The 22,830-nt window shown below is 48.0% G+C and overlaps 1 protein-coding gene across 4 annotated transcripts in view; it reads right to left on the minus strand.

Annotated features, from left to right (window-relative positions):
- Positions 1 to 4,266: 4,266 nt before the first annotated feature.
- The window catches only part of NRP2 (neuropilin 2), an 88,991-nt gene continuing 70,427 nt past the window's right edge, over positions 4,267 to 22,830 (minus strand). For 2 of the 4 annotated variants that reach the window (XM_057372860.1, XM_057372858.1), the window contains exons 16-17: positions 7,971 to 8,039; positions 4,267 to 7,365 (exon numbers count right to left, since the gene is read on the minus strand). In XM_057372860.1, coding sequence (XP_057228843.1) covers positions 7,061 to 7,365; positions 7,971 to 8,039 — 374 coding nt within the window. In that variant the 3' untranslated portion in view covers positions 4,267 to 7,060. Of the gene's footprint in view, positions 7,366 to 7,970; positions 8,040 to 14,946; positions 17,860 to 22,830 lie in introns of those variants that run through there. The other 2 variants (XM_057372861.1, XM_057372862.1) reach the window with 2 other exon arrangements.

Raw genomic sequence — 22,830 nt, forward strand, 5'->3', positions numbered from 1 at the left:
TTTTTTTTTTTTTCTTTTGGGTCTGATTGGGCTTTATTTCTTCTCCTCTGCCAGATTTATGTGAGTTGTCAAGTCCAGCAGCCGTTTGTCTCTGCCTGATGAGAGACTTGTGTCCCACCCCCCTCCGAAATCAGATTCATGACTGTTCTTTAAGGCCCTTTAATATTTTAATGCTCTGACTATAAATTCCATTTTCTCTAAGCTTCAATCCTTCTGTGGTCCTTCCCGCGGAGGGCTGGTGGCAGCCCCCCCGCTCTCCGCTGTGATTTGCGGTGTGTCACAGGCGGCGTTTGCCATGGCTTTGCTCCACGCACGGGAGAGGAGGGCAGGGAGGGGAGAGGAGAAGGAATTCGCTTTTCCTTAAGCTCAAACGATTCTTCAAACCTTGACAGGAATTTAATTTTTTTTTTTTTTCTTTCAAGATATGATTTGTTGTGGGCTTGTTGTGCTTTTTATTAAAATGCTCTCGTGGAGTGCTTGGAAAGGTTGGCTTTGCACAGCCTCAGCTTCCTTCTTTAATAAATGCAGCCTCGGCTTACAGTTTTTCCCTCTGATGTGTCAGCTGGGGGACTCACTCTCCATCTCAAATACACCCAGACTGCTTAAATCATCCTTATTTCTCTCAGAGGGAAGAGAGACTTTTGCTCTCCAAAACTTTTCACACCCTAAGTTAATAAAACTTCTCTGCTGAAAGGGATGGATGTGACACTGTGCTGAGGATTTCACGGCTGAGCGCTGGATTATTGCTGTGGTGTGAAAGGCTCCCCAGCCTTGGTAAGCACATTGAATGTCTTCTTAAAATATGAGGTTGAAATACATTTGGCAAGGGCTATGTTGCTCAACACAGCCCATCAAGGAGGTGTCCTGTGCCTCTGCTGAAGCCACTCTGCTTGGGAGCGTGCTTCCAGGGCTGCAAAGGGAACTGGGCTGGGAGCCAGGGCAGAGTTACTCCCTACGAACCAGASAGACCAGGAGGGCAAAAGCAGTGCTAGCAATTTTGACAGTTTTTGTAAAGAAGTCAAGTCTGTTATTAAGCATGAGACTGGCAGCTGATCCGAAGGCTGATAAAGAAACTCTGCACAGCGCCAGCAGGGACCTGATAGGAAATTATCAGCAACATCTGGGGCAGCTATTTCCTCAAGGTTTGTAAATATTTAACCAAGGAAATGCTAGTGAAGTCTACTGCAGCAAACAGTCCTGAGCCACCAGCAAGGGCTGGCTCACCCTGCAGCCCTCCACCCACTGCAGCAGCACAAGGAAGCAGAGCTGTATTTCTTCCCTTGATTTTTGGCACCCAGGCCAAGGCATGGGTAGAGCTGCTGAGTGTTTAATTCAGTGCTTTCCATTTTGGATATTAGTGGTTCAACTGAGTTATGACACAGGAGAGGAGTCATTCCCTCTCAATGCAGTCAGGGTTAGTTATTTTCCCATTGAACTGCTTTAGACACTGTGAGTTTGTTGCCTCAAATGGGTCACTGCATGTAACAGGAGTTGATAGGAAAGCCTGGTCCTACCTGATCATTGTGAGTGACAATAGGGACCTATTGAATTCAATGCAAATTTTGCTACAGATGTATACAGGCCAAAACTCTGTCACCCTTCTGTATTTACACCACAGGGCTCTGCTGAGCAGCCACAGTAAGGCTGAAAGGACACAGCAGGGACACAGCAGGGACACAGCAGTCGTGGCATTGGCTGCAGTGAGGGCCCCAGTGCTCAGCTCACCGGGAGTCAGCACTTGAGGGTTCACCAACACCTCTCATAGCCAGGTAGGTTTATCCATTTGGGGTGTAAAATGGGAAGGTGAACTATTTGTGCAAGTGAACTATTTTGGTGCAGCTACAGCAAACAGAGCAATCCAACTCTCATGGGAAGGGGCCATTGGCAGCTTCCCAGTGAAGAGAAGGTGCCCTTACGGGTGCTGGTCATCATGGTCTAGGGAGCCTGGCAGTTATGGATGCAAAGGCTGTGTGCTGCAATGGACAGGCTCCCCGTGGTGCCTTCAGGGAGGAGGAGCACCAGCCTCCCTGCCTGCCAAAGCCATTGTCCACGGCAAAGCTGGCACCAGGTTTTGCTCAGCCACGTTGGACGGCTGGTGCTAGTGCTAGGCTCCAGCAGACAGAGGCGTTCTTCAGAGAGAGACAGAAGAGAGCGAGGCAACGGGAGGCTCCACTTGCACCTGCCTGCAATTAATTAGGAATCCACTCATTARCTCAGCCCCATGGCTCCCCTCACTGCCAAGCCTCCAGCTGTCCAGAGAGCAAGTCATTATTTGAAAAGATTTCCCATTAAACCCAAAAGCAAAAGAATATTAGAAAGAAGAGGGAGTGAGAGAAACAGCAAGGGTGTGCACACGATTGTAATCAGCTCTAGAGATGTGCTGGAGTGGCTGGATCCCCATCTTGGAGTAGCCTGAGAATGGTGAAATMGATTTCATTAGCGTGCTCAGACCCTGATTACTTTTGTGCCGCGTGAAACACCTCCCGTGGCTCCCAAGAGTCCAGCCTCTGCTGGCAGGGGGTACCTTTGTGTGCATGTCAAATGTGCCACCCCATCCTGCTGGCTCCACAGCAGCCCCAYCCAAGTGCAATGCCATCTTGTGCTGAAAAAAAAAGCCTGAAGATTTCAATTTCCTGAAGTGGGTGCCTGCCTCTTCTTGGTGCTCAGGCAGCAGTTTCAGCCCAGCTCTGAGGCTTTTAGCCTGTGCCAGAGCACACATCTGCTTTGCCTGCCGTGTTTCTATTACCTGCTCTCTGCTCCCGCATTAGTGGAGGCTCCCCTTAAAGCGCCGTGATTTACAGGCGCTGTTACGGCAGGACAGCTCTGACACTGATTGAGTCGCTTATCTGCCGTCTCCGTCCTGCTCCCTGACAGCCTCTCCCCCAGGTATCAATCTGCACATCAGTTCTTTATTCCTGGGTGAGAGGAGAGCTGTCAAGGTTGCAGCTACTGTCATCTTCATCTAAACTGCCAGCTGCCCTTCATCACTTAAAGACCCTCTTTAACACACAAGCTTTAGGAGGGGGGTCACCGTGTTGGAGATGGCAGCAAAATTTCATTTTCTCTCAAGGTACCCAGGGCTTGATGGATTGGCTCTCATTTGTCAGGGTGCCCATAAATAAGCAAGAGTTTCCAAGCTGTAGGTTCAGCCCCACAGCTTCTCCCTTCTGCAGCATCGCAGTGGCTCCAGGCTGCCTGCTGCAGGGTGCTGGGATCTCTGTGAGATGTGAGGATTCCCTGRGCCCAGGCTGCCACCAGGAGCGGAGAGAGGGTGGAGAAGACAAGTGTGTGGAGCCAGGCTCAGCRTTGGGTTTTGCCAGGAGTTCCCACTGTCTTTGCGATACCTGAGGATGGTGCTGAAACTGAGCTGCAGAGCCGCCCATCCCAGTCACTGCCCATTTTGGCAGGCTCATAGAAACAGGACAGGGATACACTGGGGTACCCTACCTGCACCCTTGTGAGGKGGACAAACTGTGATGGGCTGGCCCCCACCAGTGCACTTCAGTTCTGAATGATGTTCTTCTTAGTCTAAAACTGCACTCCTCTCTGGGATCACTGGCGGCATTGCACAGTGGCACAGGGTAACGGGAAAGGACCTACATCCACTTTGGGGTTTGCTCTCAGGTGCTGTTTTTGGGCCAGAGCAGCTTCCAGCTGTCCTGAGCTCTGATAGGAGAGGCTGTGTGTGTGCATTGGGTCTGTGTTAAAACCTCGTGTCACCTCAGTGTGCCAGGCAGCCTGGGGTAATCCAAAGGGAAARTGCACAGCAAAGGAGAGCAGTAGACATGGTCCTGTGTGCCTCACTTTCACCTCATTTCCCTGGGGTTTCTATTACCCACAGCCCTCTTCCAGTTTGGATTCCTTGTTGCTGCTCTTTCATGAATAAAAAAGCCACTGAAACATAATCTCTACCATAATGTTTATTAAATAGYAATTTTAAAAGGTTTTTGTACAAATCATATAAACACAGTTTTATTTTTTGTTTTGTTTTGTTTTTTTTGTTTGTTACACCGAAGAATCACAGTAAAAGCTCTTTAAGTCCATAAGTTCTGGCTCAGCCAGTGAATGATCAAATACCTTGAACTGCAAACCTTGGAGAATTTCCATTTCTGCATAAAATTTCTTAAATGGTTTCATTCCCATGCTCACCTCCTGCACTTTCCGACAAAGTGAAGTCACCCAGCACTACAGCCAGCCCATTAGCAACGTCCTGCCATGGGAAGCRTGTGGAGGCAAAAGCCTGTTTAAGCAAAGGCATTAATGCAGTTTTGTTTTTTTTTTTTCTGAATTTCACAGAGGGAATTGCAATCAGCAAACCTAATCTATCTGCAGAGGAGGATGCAAYGAATTGAATGCACTGATGACTTTTCCCCCGCTCCCTGTTGAAGTTACAATCAAACACAGTTTTCCGTAGAACAGTAAAGCACCCGGCAGAGGTAAGTGAGGTATAGGCTGTGCAGCATTATCGGCCTTGTYGCGCCTGGCAAGCGCACACGGGCTCTGCCCCGGCTGCTGGGACAAGCCAGAGTGTGGGCTGGCTGCTGTGCTGGGCCCGTGCCACCTTAGTGCCAAGGTCAGCAGTGATCTCCTGCCCCAGATCAAGAGATACATCAACACGAGTTAGTCCCACGAAATGTCACATACACGATACATACAGAGAATTCACGTGCGTGTGCAAACACACTATTTCTGAATATATGTATATATGAACTCTTCTCTCTGTATGCCTACTAGACACCATAACATCACCTTTTTAATTATATATTTTCACCTACTGTTTGCCTAAATTGGCTTTTCTACTGTATGGTCCTTTTCCATTCATCCTTCCCCTCTCCAGTGATTTGAAGGGGGTAAAATCATAGAGCAGCAGCAATCCAGCTTTGAAATGGTCTGGTACATTTCCTCTCAGTGCCTCTGTTTCTTTTGTACAGTAAAATAACACCCTTGTGGAATCTGTCTGTGGAAAATGCCCAAAGAAATAAGGTGATTCGAAAGRAGAATCAGAGACACATTTACTGCTGTTTTGTCGGGTGCACAGTGTGAATTAAAAAAATGAAGGCCTTTGTGTGTGTGCATCTCTGCGTGTGTGTATGAATCGTGGCTGTTCTGATGACGTAGATGCTGTATCTGCTCCCCCAGTACATGTGCGTCGTTCTTACAGCCGAGAAGGGCTTTTTTTTCCTAAAAAAACTTATTTTCTGAGGGAGCTCTTAAWGAAACAATAGACAAATGTTCCTATTCCCACAGTACAGAGGACCAGCTGTGGCACTGCTCATGTGTCCATGCTCATCTCCTCTCCAGATGTTGCTTGTGTCCCCAAACACCTGGACTCCTGCACGATGTGTTTGTGGGGCTGGGCAAACTGGGCTTCACAACACATCACACCTTTGTCAATCATAGTGAGGAAAAAAAAATTCTACTCCCAAACTATTTGCCAGGTAAAAAGTAAAACTACCACATGCCAAGTATTACCAAACAGCCCCTGGGAGAGCAAACCCAATGTGACAGAAACATTTCTTGTTTATGCATATGCAAGCTGATAGAGGTGATTCATCTGTAATGAACTGGAAATGAAGGCATTGGTTTGGGGTTCAGCATTTGAAGTCTTTTTCTCCATTCAATTGTTTTCATAACACTCCTCTCCCMCAGCACAGTGGTTAAGTGGAGAGGTAACAGCTGCCACACAATGTAGCCAGACCATTTGAAAGTAGGACAAGATTTCTGCTAGACTCTACCTGGCAGAGAGTGGTGAAGAAGAGCATTTTGTGGGGAAGGATGAAGGCCTCACTTGCTGTTTGATACAGCACTGATCATCAGCTGGAGGAAAAATAATTCTTCTAAGGCACTTGTTCAAAGTAAAAAAAAAAACAATAACACAGCTCGTAGATAGAACTTGGGGTTTTTGCTACTGATCAGGAGCAGCACAGCTTTGCTCCGAAGGGGACATGGTGGCAGCCGTTTGGTCCAGTGGTGCTGATTGCTCCAGCTCACATCTCCCAGCTCCTGAGAGAGGGCAGCACCAGGAAGGTGAGGGGGTGCCAGTGGGCACCATGGCCAGGCACCCCAGGACTGTGGCTCCAGCCTCCTTCCCTGTTCATTTTCCCTCCCTGGCACTTTGGAGAGGCCTCGGCATTGTACCTCAAGTCAAACCCCAAGTGAAGCCCCTTTCCCAATGCCACTGCCTAAGTGCCAGCAGCCTGACAGGCTCTATATTTTGTTTGCTGCAATTTTCTCATTATAGCAAAAAAGAAAATTGACAGGCTCAAGAGGGGTGGGAGATTCAAATAAAGGCCTTCCTGATGAAGGCCTCAGCTGYTGCAATCAAAGATCTGGATTTAATAAATGGCTCTTATTCACAAATCACTTTAAGGCTCTTCAGCTTCTCTCAAAGAGGTGCTTCTACACACAGGGTTTCCCTTCTATTTTCTTTCTTAATGATTTCAGAAAGTGCTGTTGTTACTGTTGACACTAAAGCCAGTATCCCACCTTTCCCCTGCTACCAGGAGAAGGAAGATTGAAGGTAACAACATGCTTCCATTTTCAGGACTGCAAACTGCAGCTTCCTGTTCTTAGTGTGAAGTGCACAAATCCCTACAACGATATCTGGATGGAGTCTGAAATGGACAGGGGCTCCTTGTGTGTGTGTGTCTGTGTGTGTGTGTGTGTTATTTCTAAAGAAATCCCTCAGCCTTCTCAGCAACTCACCAGAGAAAGGAGGTGGGAAATAACAACCAATATTTAGTTTCTCACATCCAAAAGGTAAACCAGGCTCCCTCATCACATCCCAGCCACTCRCATCAGCAGAAGATGAAGATGAACCAAGAAACAAGGGGCTCAGWCTCTCCTCACCCAGCACAGTCTGGTTTGCAGGAAAGCCACTTGGTCCCAGTGGAGTGTGACCCGGCAGCAGGACCTGGTGACAGGAGCAGTGCCTCCCCTCGCTCCTCCTGCTCCCCTCATTCCCTGTTATGGCATTCAGTTCCCATAGAAAACAGCAAAAAAGTACCCCCTKCCAGCCCACCTCACCGGCACAAAGCCAAGGGTGATCCCCAGGCACCCATCAGGCCTCTGAGCAGCACTTCTGGTGGTTCATCTTGACCTTGTGCTTGATGCCATCGTACAGTTCGAAGTTGTAGTTCTCCAGCGTGGTGGAGCTCCGCGAGGACAGCCCGGCGTACGAGCACGTGCAGTAGAGGAGCAGACCAGCACAGATGGCCCCAAGGAGGACRCCGAGGGAGCTCATTGCTATGATGGTCACCAGGATGGGATCCAGMGTGTATAGCCAGCTTTTCTCTTTGTCCAGCTTCGGGGTTCCTGGAGAGTTAGTAGAGAACAGTGTGTCGTTCCTATCCGATCCAAAGTAATCTGCAGTGGAACGGGCACTTATTATCCAGGGATCACTTTTTATTCCCCCCTCACCTTTATACATTTCTTACTTGGACTTGTGATGGCTTTACAAGTATGTGTATGGGAATACCTCAGCAAGATTCATTAACCCTAGAAATAATGTGAAGCACCAAACCACGAGAAAGTTAGGCACCCTGATTAACTTTTGCACATCAGACTATTGACATYGGGTGCAAACATTTTACACGCACTGAAACTCTGGCCCTTGCAGTGCCACTGGGTTCAAAACTATGGAATCAATCTGTCACAGGTCTTAGACTTAATTTTCTTCATTTACAAGTCAAAATGCCATGCAAGCAGCAATTAATGCTTAAAAGATCAGTTTCACTTGTCCAAACACAAATACAATATATTGACTTTGCAAGGTTGCTGGCTGTTGAAAAAKGAAAACAGGAAAAGAAAACTAATGTCTTTGAATCTTAAGCCACCACTTCAGTTAATGTTCTCAAGTGTGTTCTAGCTCCTAACACCACTATAGCTGAGGTTTGTGAGTAATCTTAGTGTCTGATACTGAAACACAAGCTGCCACAGCTGAATTGTCCATGTGGCATTTGCATACCAACCTGGATCATCGTTGTCTTCAAAGTCTTGCTCAGAGCTTGGAAAGTCATCCTCCATTCTTGGGAAGTTCACTAGAACAACAAAATGGGAAGCACTATTTGTTAAAAGAGATCTTCTGGAGGCATCATTGCCATTGGTCTCTGGATTGTGAGACCAGCCAGAAGAAAGTAATGGTTAAACTACTAAGAGGCTCTTCCTTATGGAAGGAGAAGGAACTCTGTCTTCTTCCCTTGCTAAAGTCAATGAAGACTCTTGCACACCTGAGAGAAAAGATTTTCACACTACATCACATTTCATAACCACCAAATGACCAGCTTTCAGGAAGAAAAGGGTAAGCAAAAAGGAAAGAAACCAGACAATTTGAATAGCACTAAAATATTGTCACTGGTGCCTCCATAATGGCCATAATTCACTATTAACATGCTCATGGGTATTACCCTTACACTGCCAAATAGGATCTTTGTGCCTGTCATTACTTGCCACTAATGCTGGATCCATTTAGCATACACTCTACTTTTCATCTTTCCCCATACATCTTACTGGATATAGAACTTCAATGACCCAGTTCCTCTTTGGGTTTCAGATAACTTCATAGTAATTTGAAGAATTCATGTATCATCATTATATGCTTTAATGTAAAAGCTGGTTGAGATGGAGAGAGAGGCAAATGAGTGTCCATATCTAGGTCCTTGTGTCAATATTCYCCTGATCCAAATTCCTTTTAGTGGTGACATTTCTTTCTGTTGCTCAGCACAGACCAAGGACTAATAACCAAATGCACATATTATAATCTGAGCAGAAGTAAGTTATTTTCCTGTGCAGTCTTCCTGTCATTTTCTCTGCGCACAGTTACCATGGCTCTTTTCCACTTTTCYAAAAGAAAATGTCTTTTCATTTCAATCTGCCAAGAGTTTTCAAAGCTGACTGTAACTTGGGGTCCTCAACTTGAGAAGGTGTCTCGAAATGATCAGGAATGCAAAAATCAGGGACTAGAAAGCGATAGAAGTCACACCTTGGAAATAGTTGTGGCTGGAACCAAAATACTTTGAGTCTTGTGCCAAAACGACAAGAAGAGTTTAAAGAGGTTACTGATAAACCACCAAAACCAAAGAATGTAACTTGTGCCTAAAAGGACATGTACAATGAAATTATTCAAAACCTTATAAAAGAATATTTGTGCATATTTGCATGGATATTTAAGACTTGAAAAGGCCTTCTGAACTGTCAAATACATTTTTTTGCTATCTCAGACAAGTGTGTTAGGCAATCCATGGCAGCAACACTTCAAGGTTCACTTCCAGAGCAGGGTCTGTGCTGAAAGCCCTGCTGTCCCTACACCGTGTGACACCTGACTGCAGCAATCTTCTGCTGGTACTGATGATACCTTCCCACTCATCAGGCAGAACTGCATCTGCACCCAAAGGATTAAGRGATTTCTTTGAATTTTCAAGCGAACCTGGCAACAGGAAGGCACAAAGCCTGACACTGCTGATGAGTTCTGCTTCTAGTGAGTCAGGTGGTTAAGCTGACTCAAGGCTGCGGGTACCTTGCTGAAGAAACATAGGTGCACACTGCCTTCTGTAAATCCTCACTTTTGGAGCGAGTTCACATGATTTCTCAACAGTTCTCGAACTGACAGGCCCAGATGGCAACATCTTAGGGCTGGGAGAACTGCCTGAGGGCCTCTTGCAAACATTTAGAACCAAACATGTGGAAAAATAACTTGCAAAGCAGTTCACACGTGGAGATGTCTGCACTGCTAGTCACTCATTGSAAGGCAAGCAGTGAGATTTGTCATCCATGTTACCCACACAGCCCTACAGGAACTGTGTTGCTCAAAGACAAGCAAAGGTCAAAACTGGATGACAGTCTGCCCGAGGAGCCCATGTGTGGAGAAAAGCTGTTGGAAGTCGTTTGACTTTCCATATTGTAGCTGCTCTAAATTTTGTGTGAGCTYAAGCTAGTGATTTGATCCTTTTGGTATTTCCCAGGGTAACCTTGAGGGAAAAGCCAGAAATAAGAAAGTATTGGTTAATCAAGACTTTCAAAAGAACACCAGTCCTTCCAGCCTGAAAGGAGGGAGCACTAGGAAAACTTGAAAAGAGAGAACAAAAAGCCCAGCCCAGAATCTTATTTACTCTTCTAGTGATTTGCTCAATTCCCCATGCTAATATGACTTGTAAGTCCTGCTTAAATAAYACCTTCCTACTTGCCCATTTCCTTTCTCCTCAGGCCCTCATTCTTCTGTTCCCCACATGCCATTTCAYTGCTATTTGATTGTATGTTATCATTCAGGGCTCTACACCCTCTGGAAAGCTTTAGAAAAATACAATTTGACATTTCTTTTTCCACACTGGAGTTTCTCGAGTCATTAASTGAATCAGCTCAGGCTGTGTGGGTGTCTGTGGGAATTGAAACTGGTGGCCTCAGTTCAGTTCCTAGTGGAGATGATTTAGAATCTAGCCTGTCACAGAATTTAGCCTGGTGTTTGTCATCAATTAGGCTCCTTTGGGACAAGTCTCAGCAATACTGTCACAAGTTCAGCAGGCCACAGAAGGCAACTCCCTTCGAAGATGGTCCCCAGAAAARAACTGCAAACTGAGGGCAGAATGGGAAGAACATGCATCGGCTCTGTTTGTGATCTGCTTCCTCAAAGGGCATGTTCCAGGCACAATTCACCTTGCATTTTAAAAGGGAAAAAATATACCAGAGAGAGGTAGTCAAGAAAGTTAGGGGGAAAAGGTAATTAAATATGAGAAGTGATTTCTCCTGAGTGAAAGGCTGTTTTTAAAGTCTGTGTGCCAAATGATGGCTGTGAGCACCTAGCCAGCACGGCCAAAAGATGAGATTAGCAATGATGCTGGAAACAGCCAGATGCTGAGAAAGGCTGTTATCTGTAGGATCTGAGAGCACTGCCAGCTAAAAGGCTAATTTATGGGACCTGAAAAAAGAAAGATAAAATTCTAATCAAAGACAAGGACTGATTTAAGTACCAGGTCAGTATGAACTCACATGGAGGGAGAGCAGGAGAGAATTAGTATTTCCARAGATTAAAGAGCTTCAGTCTACCTCTATTTTAAAATAGTAGCAGGGGTGGGAGGGATTTTGCCAGGGTGGATGAGGGGAGCATGAGAGCAGACCAGTGGTGCCTCTTGGAGTGTTTCTGGGTGAACAAAATGAGCCTCACAGCAGGAGGTGCCTTTCCCAAACAATATATCAAACTTGTAGTAATTTCCACATCTTATTATTGCCTGCCTAGAGCTGCTCTGGCATAGGATAGCCTGGCCAGGAGAGSACCCAAGATGCACTCCCAGCATCCCTGTGCTCCTGCTCCCCACTTTCTGCAGGGGTCCATGGGCTCTGGGTGATGGTGATTTGTGAGCTCTGCTACCTACAGTCTTTCCTTCCCAGTAATATGTGCCTGTGGCTGCTGGGACAAAGAAGCAGAGTGTGTAGGAGGAAGAAAAACAAATTGCTAGTTTTGGGGAAATAAGCAGCACATGGTTGTTTCCCCACTGTGGAAAGGACTTGAGGGCAGCCAGCTACATGTTCACCCCTCTCTCCTGCTGCTACAACATCCCTCTTGGCCACTGCTACCCTGCCCAGCAAGGGGAGCGTAGGAGGTACACTGCTGCTCTGCTGCCAAATAGTGCCCATGAGGGTCTGAAATATTAAATGCAGCCAAAGCCAGGAAAATGGGGTCAGAAATTGCCATTTCCCAGTCTTGGCAGAGAGAGMTAGAGCTCCGGCTCTGCTCTCATCCTTGCTTTTCTCTCTTTGCTCATTCCCAGTCCTCTTCTCTCCACAGCAATAGTATGACTCCAACACACATCATTTTGTTTTGACACAGCAGAGCAGCCGCCGTGGCCTCGCCTTGACACCGCTCTGCTTGGCAGCTGCACAGCGCTGCTCCTCTGGCTGGGAGCCCCGGGGGCTGGGGGTGACACCTCCCACCCTCGGCAAATGGAGAAGCTTCTCAAAGCAGCAGCACAGGCTCCAGGCACAAACAGTCCCTCTSAATCCCCCACTGCTCTTTTTCCAGCTGAAAATACACCTCACTYCTCTCTTTCCCACTCCTCCAGAAACACAGGACTACTTTAGTTTACAGAAGGGATAAATCCTTGCCAAATTTCAAATTAAAACAGTGCTTTGGCTACAGCTGAGCATTAAAGAAAGCAAACAAGCTGCCACTCCCCGATCTGGTCTCCCTCTGCAGTGCAGGAAGCCCTGGACCTTTTTCTGGAATTGCCTTAGGGCTGCCCCAGCAGCAGCCAACAGTGCACACCGCAGACCCCCACAGAATCATCACCAAACTGGGGACACAGATGAGCCTCTTACATTCCTTGGACTTCCCATATGAAGATTAGGAGGGAAAGTATGGCTGGGCAGGTGAAGATCTCCCACTGAAAGCACCGGGAGCCATGGAGCCAGGCTGGGTGCTCAGTGTGGAGGTGGCCACGAGCAGGCAGCTATTTGCCAAAACGTGGCACCTGGCCCTGCAGATGGCCAAGGTGGCTGCCCCAAATGAGTGTCCTGCCAAASCCTCCCTTCAGCAGACACATTCCATGTTGCAGCCTGACCCCTTCCCCAGCATGCCCCGCTTTTGCACCTCTCCTCAACACYGGCAAGCAGCCCAGGGAAGCAGTGGTGCTGGCCTGTGTGTGCTAYGGTGTGACAACAGCACGACACAGTGAGAGTTTCCTCCCCTCTCTCAGCGCTGCACTCCCGGGTAAGGAGCTGACAGTGGGTTTGGTGCTCTGTGCTGGAGCTCACCCATCCCAAACTGAGCAGCTCCCAGTGCTGCACTGTTCCCCTGCTGCCATGGAAGGGCTCGGAGCTGGGCGAGAAGCTGGCAGCTCTGTGGCACCCTGCTACATCACCCTCCCCGTKGTTGCTGTTTGTTTTTACAGTGCAATGGCTAACGCCGCGATTCCTCAAACTGGCAGTCACGCCTGCAGCCTCTGCTAGGAGCTGCCAAAGCCACTGATGGAGGAGCTGTGGCAGAAAGCCAAGTGGCTGTCCAAGCTCGCCTYGGGGCCTCGCCGGCTGTCTGTCCCTGACACGGGGGAAGTGGGGGCCGGCCCTGCTAAAGGCAGGAGGTTTTCACAGGGTTTCTAGAGGGGTAAAATGCAAACTGCCCCATGCCCAGCCTGGTTTCTACCTTGTTCCCTCACACTCAGCAGCAGAGGCGTTTCAGCCAGGCCAGGAAAAGCCCCGCAGCCCTGGYGGGGAAAGCAGCCCTGGTGGCTCTGTGCCCGGTGTCACCCTGCAGGTGCCAGCCCTGGCAGGAGGCTGACCCAACTGTGTGKYTGGTCTCTSGGCTGGTGARTGAGCTTTGCAGCCTGCTCCTGACYRSYCAGCCATCTCGGGCACGCTGACATTGCCAAGGCACAGCACAGCCCTGCCCACGGCACCCACGGCTTTGCCAGGTCAGCGCTCCCTCTCTCACATCCCTGTTAGGAACTGGCTTTGTCCCAGTGCTTACAGAGTGCCCATGGACTCCCTTCTGCTCCTACAGCACAACACCAACTGGAGACATGAAAATTTACACCAACAGGCCACATATCACCAGGGAGCCACACCTGAAGCCCCCCTGTGACACACAGGACACACCTAATGCTGCTCCCTGAAAAACAGAGCCCCTACTGCTCCCCAGGAAAGTTTTCCACTTTTTTTTTTTTTTTTTTAAGCAGACACTTAAATGCCTGAAGTTACTGGCAGAAGAGTTTGCATCAAAATCACACTAAACTGTCTTTATTTCCTTAAAGCATGCTAATTTTAGCTGCTTTCTTCCCTAGGATGCGCTGCAGCCTGAGCAGCACCCAGCTCTCKGGCCAATCTGTCTGTGGTTCATGTATGGAATAATTAATCCTGAACGATTCCTCCCTTTTTGTCTGTTTACTTAACAGAGTTTTTTTCTTCCTTGTTGGGAAGCCATCAGCCTCCCTCCCTGTTTTTCACATGTGCGTATTTGTTTTGAATTTTGCTTGAACAGTCGCTGAAGTATACAAAATGCAAATTACAAGCGTAATCTGCTTTGCTGTACAATTAGAGAAAAAAAAGCCCTCTTCTAAAAAAGCAGGATGAGTCCCCAGCTTTGCTTGTGTTTGAATAGCCAATGTGAGGGATCACATTTGAATTATTTTTTTGTTGATGACCTGAATTCCTAGTAAAGTCARGAAGTTTCATTGCAAAGCTGAGCTTTATGCCAGGGTAAAGAATATGATAGAAGGAAAATAAATGAAGGAGGGAAGGAAAAACCTCTCAAACTGGCAGCAAAACATATTTCACAGTAAATGTGATGCTGCTGACTCTGCTGAAGGGGTGAAAGGTGCATCTAGAGAAGARCTGCTGCAGCAGAGATCCCTGTAAGAGGTTGGGAGGACTCARGGGGAGGGAAAGCAGGGGACATTCACCTGTCCAAACACTCAGTGACACCCGGGCCACTCCCGYGCAGGTCTCCTGCACAGTCTGACACGCAGAGACAAGGACTGCACAGAAGAGGAAGCCATTGCTGGTTTCATTATTAATTTTGGTGATGGCTTACCCATTTTTTGTTGTGCTCAGGGACAGAGCATGTGGCTCAGCTGAGCTGGCAGCCTAGCCAGCCCCAGGGACCCTGGAAAGTCGGATGTCCTGTCTCCAGGGGCCCCAGCTGAAGAAATTCTGAATAATCACACCAAGCAATTTAGCACTTAGGCAGAGCTAGTGAAATCCCCAAACAATCTCAAGAGTCAGTCCAGCCTCCCAAAACTCCCACTAAGGACTGGTACAAATGTAATGGATCTAAAAGCTGCTATTAATGGCCTGATCCTGAGTGCAGCSAGGCAGGGTGCACACAGCAGCTGCWCTGCTGGGAGCTGGGTCTGCACACAGCAGGAACAGGAGCTTCACTTGGCTAAAAGAAACAGCCCTCATGCTCCAAAGAATTTTGAAACTCTGCTTTGCTTCAACCAAAAGCATTCTCATTAGCAAAGAAAGAAGAAGAAAGAAAAACCCCAGATATTTGTATAAAAATATCATCATTTTATTACATTCCACACAATACATCTTCAAAGAATTTCAAATTTCCACAAGATATTTTTCACACACAGGCAACTGGGCAATGCTGGGGATGTCAGGGCTCGAGGAGCAAGGGAGAACTGGGAATAAAAATCTCAAAGTGACCTTCTGTTTTGTCTTTGGTGATTTTGGTTTGAAAGACAGGGTGCCATATTCTCCTCTCTGACACATCAATGCACACTTGCTAWGTCTAAGGGGGTGAACCTGGTCAAAGTGAGGAGATCATTGGAACTAGGGAGGCTGAACTGACTTTGGAAACGTGACAATATAATCTGCTGACATGGCTTGGGCTGACCTGAAAATGCAGTTAGCACATGCCAGTATTTCACATCTGTTTTAATTTGCAGCTGACTGAGGGGGATGGGATTCCACATCCCAAGCCAGSTGCACTGCAACACCACTGCTGTGTGACAAGGAGGCTCACAGTGAAAATTCCCTGGCCCTGGAAGCCCCTCTCCAGGGACCTTTCAATGGCACTGCCTTCCAGGTGGCAGGAGCTCCCTGGGTCCTTTCTGGCCCTATGGGACAGGCACATTCCTGCTGCTCTCAAAAACCTTGCAGGAGCCAGGCCCGGGTGCGTTGGTGCTCTGAGCACCCACCATGCCAAATATGCTCAGCATGGCACATCACACCGGGCTTTTCTGCACTCCCTGCTTGTTTTAGACACTGCTGCAGCTGAGAGGGTCGCACTGACATCTGTTGGCTCAAACTGGCTGCATGAATTAAGGCAAGGAGGGGGATAGAGTGACACCCCCATTGACAGACATCCCCTCGGGATCAGGCTATGCTGCAACAGGGGCCAACACCACTTAAGCACAGTTTGTATTTCTACTTTTTTCCCAGACCAAAAGGCAGCTCGAGACTGCAGGGAGGTTAACAGAGCTGCTCATCTTGATTCATTTATGCAATGTTAATGGGCAGAGGAGGGGTGGGCACTAGCAAGTTTAGAAARGGGGAGGGGGGGTATATGATCACTCATCACAGATGGACACAAACAAGATGGAGAACCTTGCTCACCAGAGGTACTTTTTTTTGCCTGCAAACAGATTAGGATTAACAACTCAAACCACTTTTGCATGTCATCATTCAGTAATTTATATAAGGCATTTCCACTACAATACGCTGGGCCATTCAACAGTKGGAGGCTTCTCCTCGCCTCCCCAGTTAAAGCAGCAGCAATAGCTGGGCCCCCCAGGTGCACTGGCTGGGCTTGGCTTGCTAGATGTTACTGGTGCTCAAAGAAGCAGAACATTAGCAAAAGCAAAACTGACATTCTAGAAAGTCAATGGGCAATTTTTGTGATTCAGCAGCTATGGATTGGGCAGAAGGAAAAAAAAAAACAAACCCAGAAAGGGGAACTATAATTGTCCCTTGAACATTTCTAGCAGAAAGACAAGGAGGAGCCCTCTCCCCCTTCCCCATGTAAAAGCAAAACAATCAGCACCCAGAGCGAGAATACTTATTAAATAAATAAACCTTCAATTCTCAAGAAACTACAGTATTTAACATCCACTAAGACCTGCTGAAGTCTACGTGTTACCCTAAGGCTGGCTTTAACAGATACAAACAAAACATTCATTATGAGCTTCTCTGATATAAGGCAACTTTAAATAGATTCACTTGAGCATGGGGGAAGAGGAGAGCTTCCCCTCCCTCTTCCAAACAATGGCTGTGTTATCATGTWGGCTGCAGAAAGAATAAAATGGAGAGATCTTACTCTTTGAACRTCTATGGACCTCTCTAGATTCTTCTAGCCATCAGAGGTGGACATTTCTACTGTCCAGCCTGGCCTCTTCTCAATTTGCACCCAAGACATTAACACTATCAAACAAGAAACCCAGCCAAAGCTAGATAAGGCAACAAAAAAAGCATTGCTCTCTTCCCCAAGTAAACAAATCAGGGCATTCACCATAAACACGTCCCAGACCTTCCAGGGAGGAGGTGGGAAGGGGYGAAAATTAACAACAACAACAACAAAAATAAAAGCATTCCCTGTGCAAGTGGAAGCAACAACAAGCAAATGAAAAAGGGGCTGTTTCTAAATATACATTCAGTCAGTCAGACACACACACTCCCATGCACACTCACACATGCAGATTYAGCACACATCCACATGAGCCTCACACACAAACTTCCAGGCTCACCATCAAGTTCCCTTGCAGGTTGCCATTGGAAGGAGAAAAAATAAAAAAAAAACAAAGAAGCTGACCAACAACAAAAAAAATATTCCCCAAACAAACACAACAAAACAAAATAAACCCCCATCCGACACCCCAAGAATCCTTGAAAAGTAATAGAAAGGGAGCATTCGCTTCTGAAGTGAAGGGGCGGTGTGTCTCTTCTGGCGATTCAAGATGCAGCATTAGTTTAGAGTTTGTAAAAGATTCRGGAAGGGCTGGGGGACGGAGAAGGGATGGAGATATCTAAGAGTTCACACATATGCTAGGTAAGGAAAAAAGTGCAAAACTGAGGCAACGTATTTGAAGTCTTAGTTTCTGTCTGTCTGTCTGTTTTGTGTTTTGTTTGCTTTCTCGTTCCTGTTCAGCTCTCAGCAGCGCAAGCTGGGGTCTTGCTCTAGTTTTATGGTTAGGGTGGGCTCCACGGCCACAGGGGCCCCGTTGGCATAGTGGGAGGTTTTGTAGGTGATGGAGTGATCATTCTTCTTGGCCGCATAGCGGAACCGGTGGTAGTGGAGCACAAGGGCCAGCGCGACGGAGACCAGCACCACAACAGCACCTCCGGCGGCAATAACGTAATACCAGTAGGCTGGGATGGGCTGCACTGACACCGTGTCCACTGTGGGCTTGGTCCCTGGCAGGAGGGTTGCCCCTGGGGAGGAGACACAGAACAGGGTTGCTAGGTGGGAGGCATGCAGATGCACAAAAAGAAACACACATGCTTTCAAGAGTACAGCACGGAGCGACAGAGGTCCCACAGCCACCTCCAGATCCGGGGTGTGCTCCTAGGGGAGGGCACAGCCTGGTATTTGCTGAGCCCGTGTATTCAAGYGCCTTCCTCTTCCCTTTTAATTAATCAGGCTGCCTGGATTGCAATACAAATTCCATATGTACACTATTATTACTGTTTTTTCTGGCATCAAAGAATGTTTTTTTCCTTCTTTTTTTTGGCCATCTYCAGATCAGCCACCTGGTTTTGTCTCCACATGGCAGATGTTGTCAAGCAGTGACAAAACACATCRTGGTCCTAATTTGAAGACAAGGGTAATCTCAGATTACCGGAGAAATTACTCAAGGCCGAGGAAGTTACCACAGGAGACTGGGAAAGAGATTACAGAGAGAAGCATTTGTAGCTTTTGCTGAAAAGACAGAGAAGTTCTTTGTCTGAAAGTGCTCTGCACACAGGTCTAGTCYCAGTAGGTGCCCTGTTCACAGACCTACACAAATTTCCCTACTATTTCGTAAAGTCAGAAGGGATGGCTGTAATTATTTACAGGGCATGAGCTAGAAAATTCAACCCAATATTCAGAARAGAAACTCATGCTCTCTGCAGCTTAAGCAAGCCAGGATTCTGAATTCATGCTGGTAAAGCAACACACCTTGGTAGGGCTGGAAAAGCACCCGCCTCCCTTGAACTCGCAGGCAGGCAGTGCCCAGACTCAGCCCGGCGACGCTCAACCCTTCCTACTCTTGCAGCTGCAGCGTGTGCAGGGCACGGCGGGGCTGGGCTGCGGTCCCCGGCCGGGTCACCCGGACAGCCCTGCGCCCATCTGCGGTCCGGAGCGCCTCGGAGCGCCGGGCTCTGTGTGCCCCACGGCCGGGACCGCTCTGCGCTGCTGCTCCTGCACACGCCGCTCTCACCTCCTCAGCAACGCCGTGGGGGCGAGCTGTAAATAACGAGGGAGGGATGGATTTTTGCACCACTTTTATTTACTAGCTACTTCAAGCGGGCTGGAGTCCCCAGGGAAACTCCCCGGAGGGTTTGCTCTGCTGCCGCACACACGTACCCCTGCTGTGTTCAGCCTCTCTTCCTGCCCGGGCCGGCTAGGGGGGGCTGGCAAACACAACTTTGGGGGCTTCTGGGTTTGGTGTCAGCACATTGCTGAGCTCTGTGTTTACCAAATTCCAACTTGGTTTCCTGAACAGACTTGGAGGAAGCCAAGGGGAAAATACAAAACAGCGCAGGATGCACTCAGCTTTGCCAGCAGYGAGGGCATCTTGCAGCACAGGCCTCTGCTGTCCCCTCCAAACACTGCCTAACAGCAGAGGCATTGGTGGGAAATTTGGGATGGTGATAGCTTTGCTGCTCGTGGCACAGGACATGGGGCAAAATGATGGTTCCTCTGCTGCTCACAAGGCTTTTCTCCCCTCCCCATTACCCAAAACCTGGGCACAGGGACTAAAACCAAGAATGAACACTGCGCCCAGATRCACAGCTACAACAAAAAACACCTCAAAAGCTAGAAAAAAACCCCACACAAGCAAGACAAATCCTGTTTTTACAGAGCAGGAGGCTGGGAACCACCCACATATTTATCATTGTCGGCAAGAAATTCAGATGTCTCGGGAGAAGCCTAGCTGCCAGGTATGCTGCTCTCAACCTGTCTCAGCCCAGCTGCCCTGCACCATCAGGAGTGAGGGTGGCCCTGTCCCTCCTGCCCTGTCGGTGCCTGCAGAAGGGGAATACAGGCTGGGCTTTGTGTTGAGGATGACAAAGGTAGGGAGCAGGTGGCCCTCTGATGTCCTTCCCTACCTCCACTGGCTGCGCTGGTGTGGGCAGTGAAAGCATCACATCCCTGTGCCTCCCCGAGCAGCTGCTGCCCTTCATCCATCTGCATGGGGGGTGGCAGTGTGGGACATCCCATGGGGGCTGCTGCCAGCTCCCTGTGAGGCTGAGCCTGCTCAGTGCTGCCYTAAGTCTCACTGATAACCCCCTCAGTGTCTCCCTCCCCAGATCCAGCTGGCCMAGCTGGTCCAGACCTGAACCCACACCATCCCCAATGGATCAGCAGCACCTCTCCTGTCCCTGACAGCATGACCCCCAGGAAGATCATGGGGCTGCTCACTGTGTAGAGGCCACTTGTGTTTATGCTTGATGACACTTTCTGCTTACATAGCACCTTGTTGCAGCGAGAGAGTTACAGACAAACAGCCTCTCACACCACTGATATCCACCAGSTGCCATGGTGGAAACTGGGGCTGGGAGAGGTGCAGGTGTCAGGGGTGACAACAGCTCCTGAGTCCCAAGAGAGCAGAAGGAAGGTTTTATGGCTGTACACTGACCGGCTGAAGGTCAAGGATACAGAGCATGGGTCTGGTCAGAGAGGAGCATGTGCCACAGTGCCCAAACTGCAGCCCTTGCCCCTTCCCCAGGCACCTCTGCCCCTGCCTGTCTGGGATGGACAGAAGCAGTGTCATGTCCTGCTTGTGGGAAGGATCCCTCAAGCYGGCTGCAGCTTCAGGACAGTTTTTSTTGTTTGGCCCTGACCCACTCCAGATGTTCCAGCCAGGCTGCAAGTGTGAGGGGGGGTGCAGAGCCCTTCCTCAGCCCCTGTTTCCGCACAGCATGGCCCTGCTGAGGAGATAGCAGAAGTCTGGAGAGTTCATTTAGCAACTGAAGTCATTAAGGAATCACACTCAGTTGTCTCAAAGCCCTAACGAAGCCAATTCCCAACATTAATGATTGTTCTTCCTTACACTGCCAACCACTAAATATAGCTGCCCAGCCACTCAGCACACAGYGCTGATGTTATCTGCTCTGTTTTTACTGGCTCTGCTGCTCTCTGGAAGTTTTCTTTTATATCAGTGGAAAAGTTCACTGCTTGGGGAGATGGAAAAAAAAATCCACCTTAAATTAATAATTTTTCCACTCCCCTTTGCCTTCCGCCACACACACACTCGCCCTTCGTCATTTATTCACTYGTGCTCTCATCTTAATAAAGAACTGCTTCCTGCTGTTGCTGTCAAGTTTGTGGCTGCTGTGTTTGTGGCACAGCTTGGAACACAAGTCAGTGGAAACCTGATTTAATCCCTACAGGGTGGATATTTTAGGTGGGTGTGCTGCTGGTGCTCACATCCCCAACCCGGCCAGCTACTGCCCCATTCTCATTTCTGTTGGGAAGACTCTGTAGGGACTAATTTTGGAGCTTTGCAGTGAGAACCAAAACCAAAGAAGGAAAAACAATAGTCATCTGGGGAAGAAAAAGGAGAAAATCCTCTCCAGAACGCTGCCTAGAGGGCTGCCYGCCTTGCTCTGCCACTGCTGTGTCACAGCTTATATTCCTTTCCAAAATCACTGACGTTAACTGCTGTGGACAAGCAACACAGCTGGACTTCTCATAGACAGCACAGATGAAAGCAAGCATTACACTCATCTAATCGGAAGGTTTTATGAATGCCACAAAACCAATGTCAGTCTCAACCCCATAACTGCTACCTGACATTTCTCCAGAGAGATATCTCTATCTTGATTTCAGGATACCTGCTGGGAGAGAATCCACGAGTCCCAAAGGCAAATTCTCCCCATGTTTTTTTCTCCACATTCTTTGGACAATGTATCTTACTTTTAGCCTGGTATTTATCTAATCCCTTGCTTCCAGACAATTGTTATACCCTTTCTTTAAGGGTGAAATGCATCAATGCTCACATGCAGTACAGTTTAAGCACAATTTACTAGTCCTGAAAAATCCCAACCCACTATGTGAAACATATTCCACCTACACAATTCTCTTCTCATTATTTGCCTTGTGATTCCAAAGCCTGTAAGGTACATATTTTCAGCTTTGCTCCCAAGCCAGAAGAGGAAGGATTTGCTATTATTTTTAATGGCATCTGACTTTTTCAGCTCATCATGTAATTGCAGGAGTGGGGGCTGTAGAACATCTCAGTAATTCCTGCATAGTTTTTTTCTCTCCAGTTCGTTTTTTTTTTTCCTCCAGTAAGGGACTTGTTCCCTTCATTTTACCCTCTCTTTCTGTTGGGCATCTCTGTCTCCCCTTCAGTTTAATTATTATCATGCAATTGCCTCCAGTCTTCATCTTCACATCTTCATCTTTTCCCTCTGCACTTTGCTCTTTCCCAGGTCACTCCATCCGTCTGTGCCATCTATTCCTGCCTGTCAACCAGGGAAACATTTTCCACGTTTTGCTGCAATTACAATTGCTCCCCTGTTACAAGCAATGCTATAATGTCCTGGAGGGAGCCAGAAATGGGCAGGAGCCACTGGAACAAGCTGGCAAGCTGCAGTGTGAAGGGGAGGTGTGCCTGTAAGGGCATCTGCCTATGGTGCTCATGGACTGCTGCTCCCCAGACAGTGTGCCCTGGAGAATACAATGGGAAGTGGAAGCACCCAGGCAGGGGTTGAAGGGGAAGACAAACAATGTGAATTATCTGGACTTTAGGATAGACTTTAGAATAGAATGTGAGGACCCAGACAGAGGTGCAAACTGTTACAAATCCCGAAARACAAGGTTGGTGTTCGCAAAACAGATACCAGACCAGGCCTGGGAGGATGTAGAGCAGTGGTGGAAGTCATGAAGTGTTGTGAGGCTTTAACTGTCAGCTGAGAATATTGCAGCAGCTTTTCAGTAACACCACAAGCCTGAATATCAGATGAATAAGCAGCCTATAAACAAGCAGAACTAAATTTCTAGTTGTTACAGTATGGGTATGACTGTAAAATATAGTGTTTGACCCTGCTCTTGTCCCTGATGTTGGTAACAGCCCACAGCCTGAGTCCCCAGGGACAGAGTGGCACCTGTGACTTCAATGCCACAGCTCCCGATGCACGCACCCAGRACAGACAGCTCTGCCCACAYKGAAATGCAGTCACTTCTAGGRTAGA

This window comes from Malurus melanocephalus, unplaced genomic scaffold, assembly GCF_030028575.1.
Source record: "Malurus melanocephalus ecotype Western Australia unplaced genomic scaffold, MMel_1.1 scaffold_180, whole genome shotgun sequence".
NCBI classification, from domain to species: Eukaryota; Metazoa; Chordata; class Aves; order Passeriformes; family Maluridae; genus Malurus; species Malurus melanocephalus.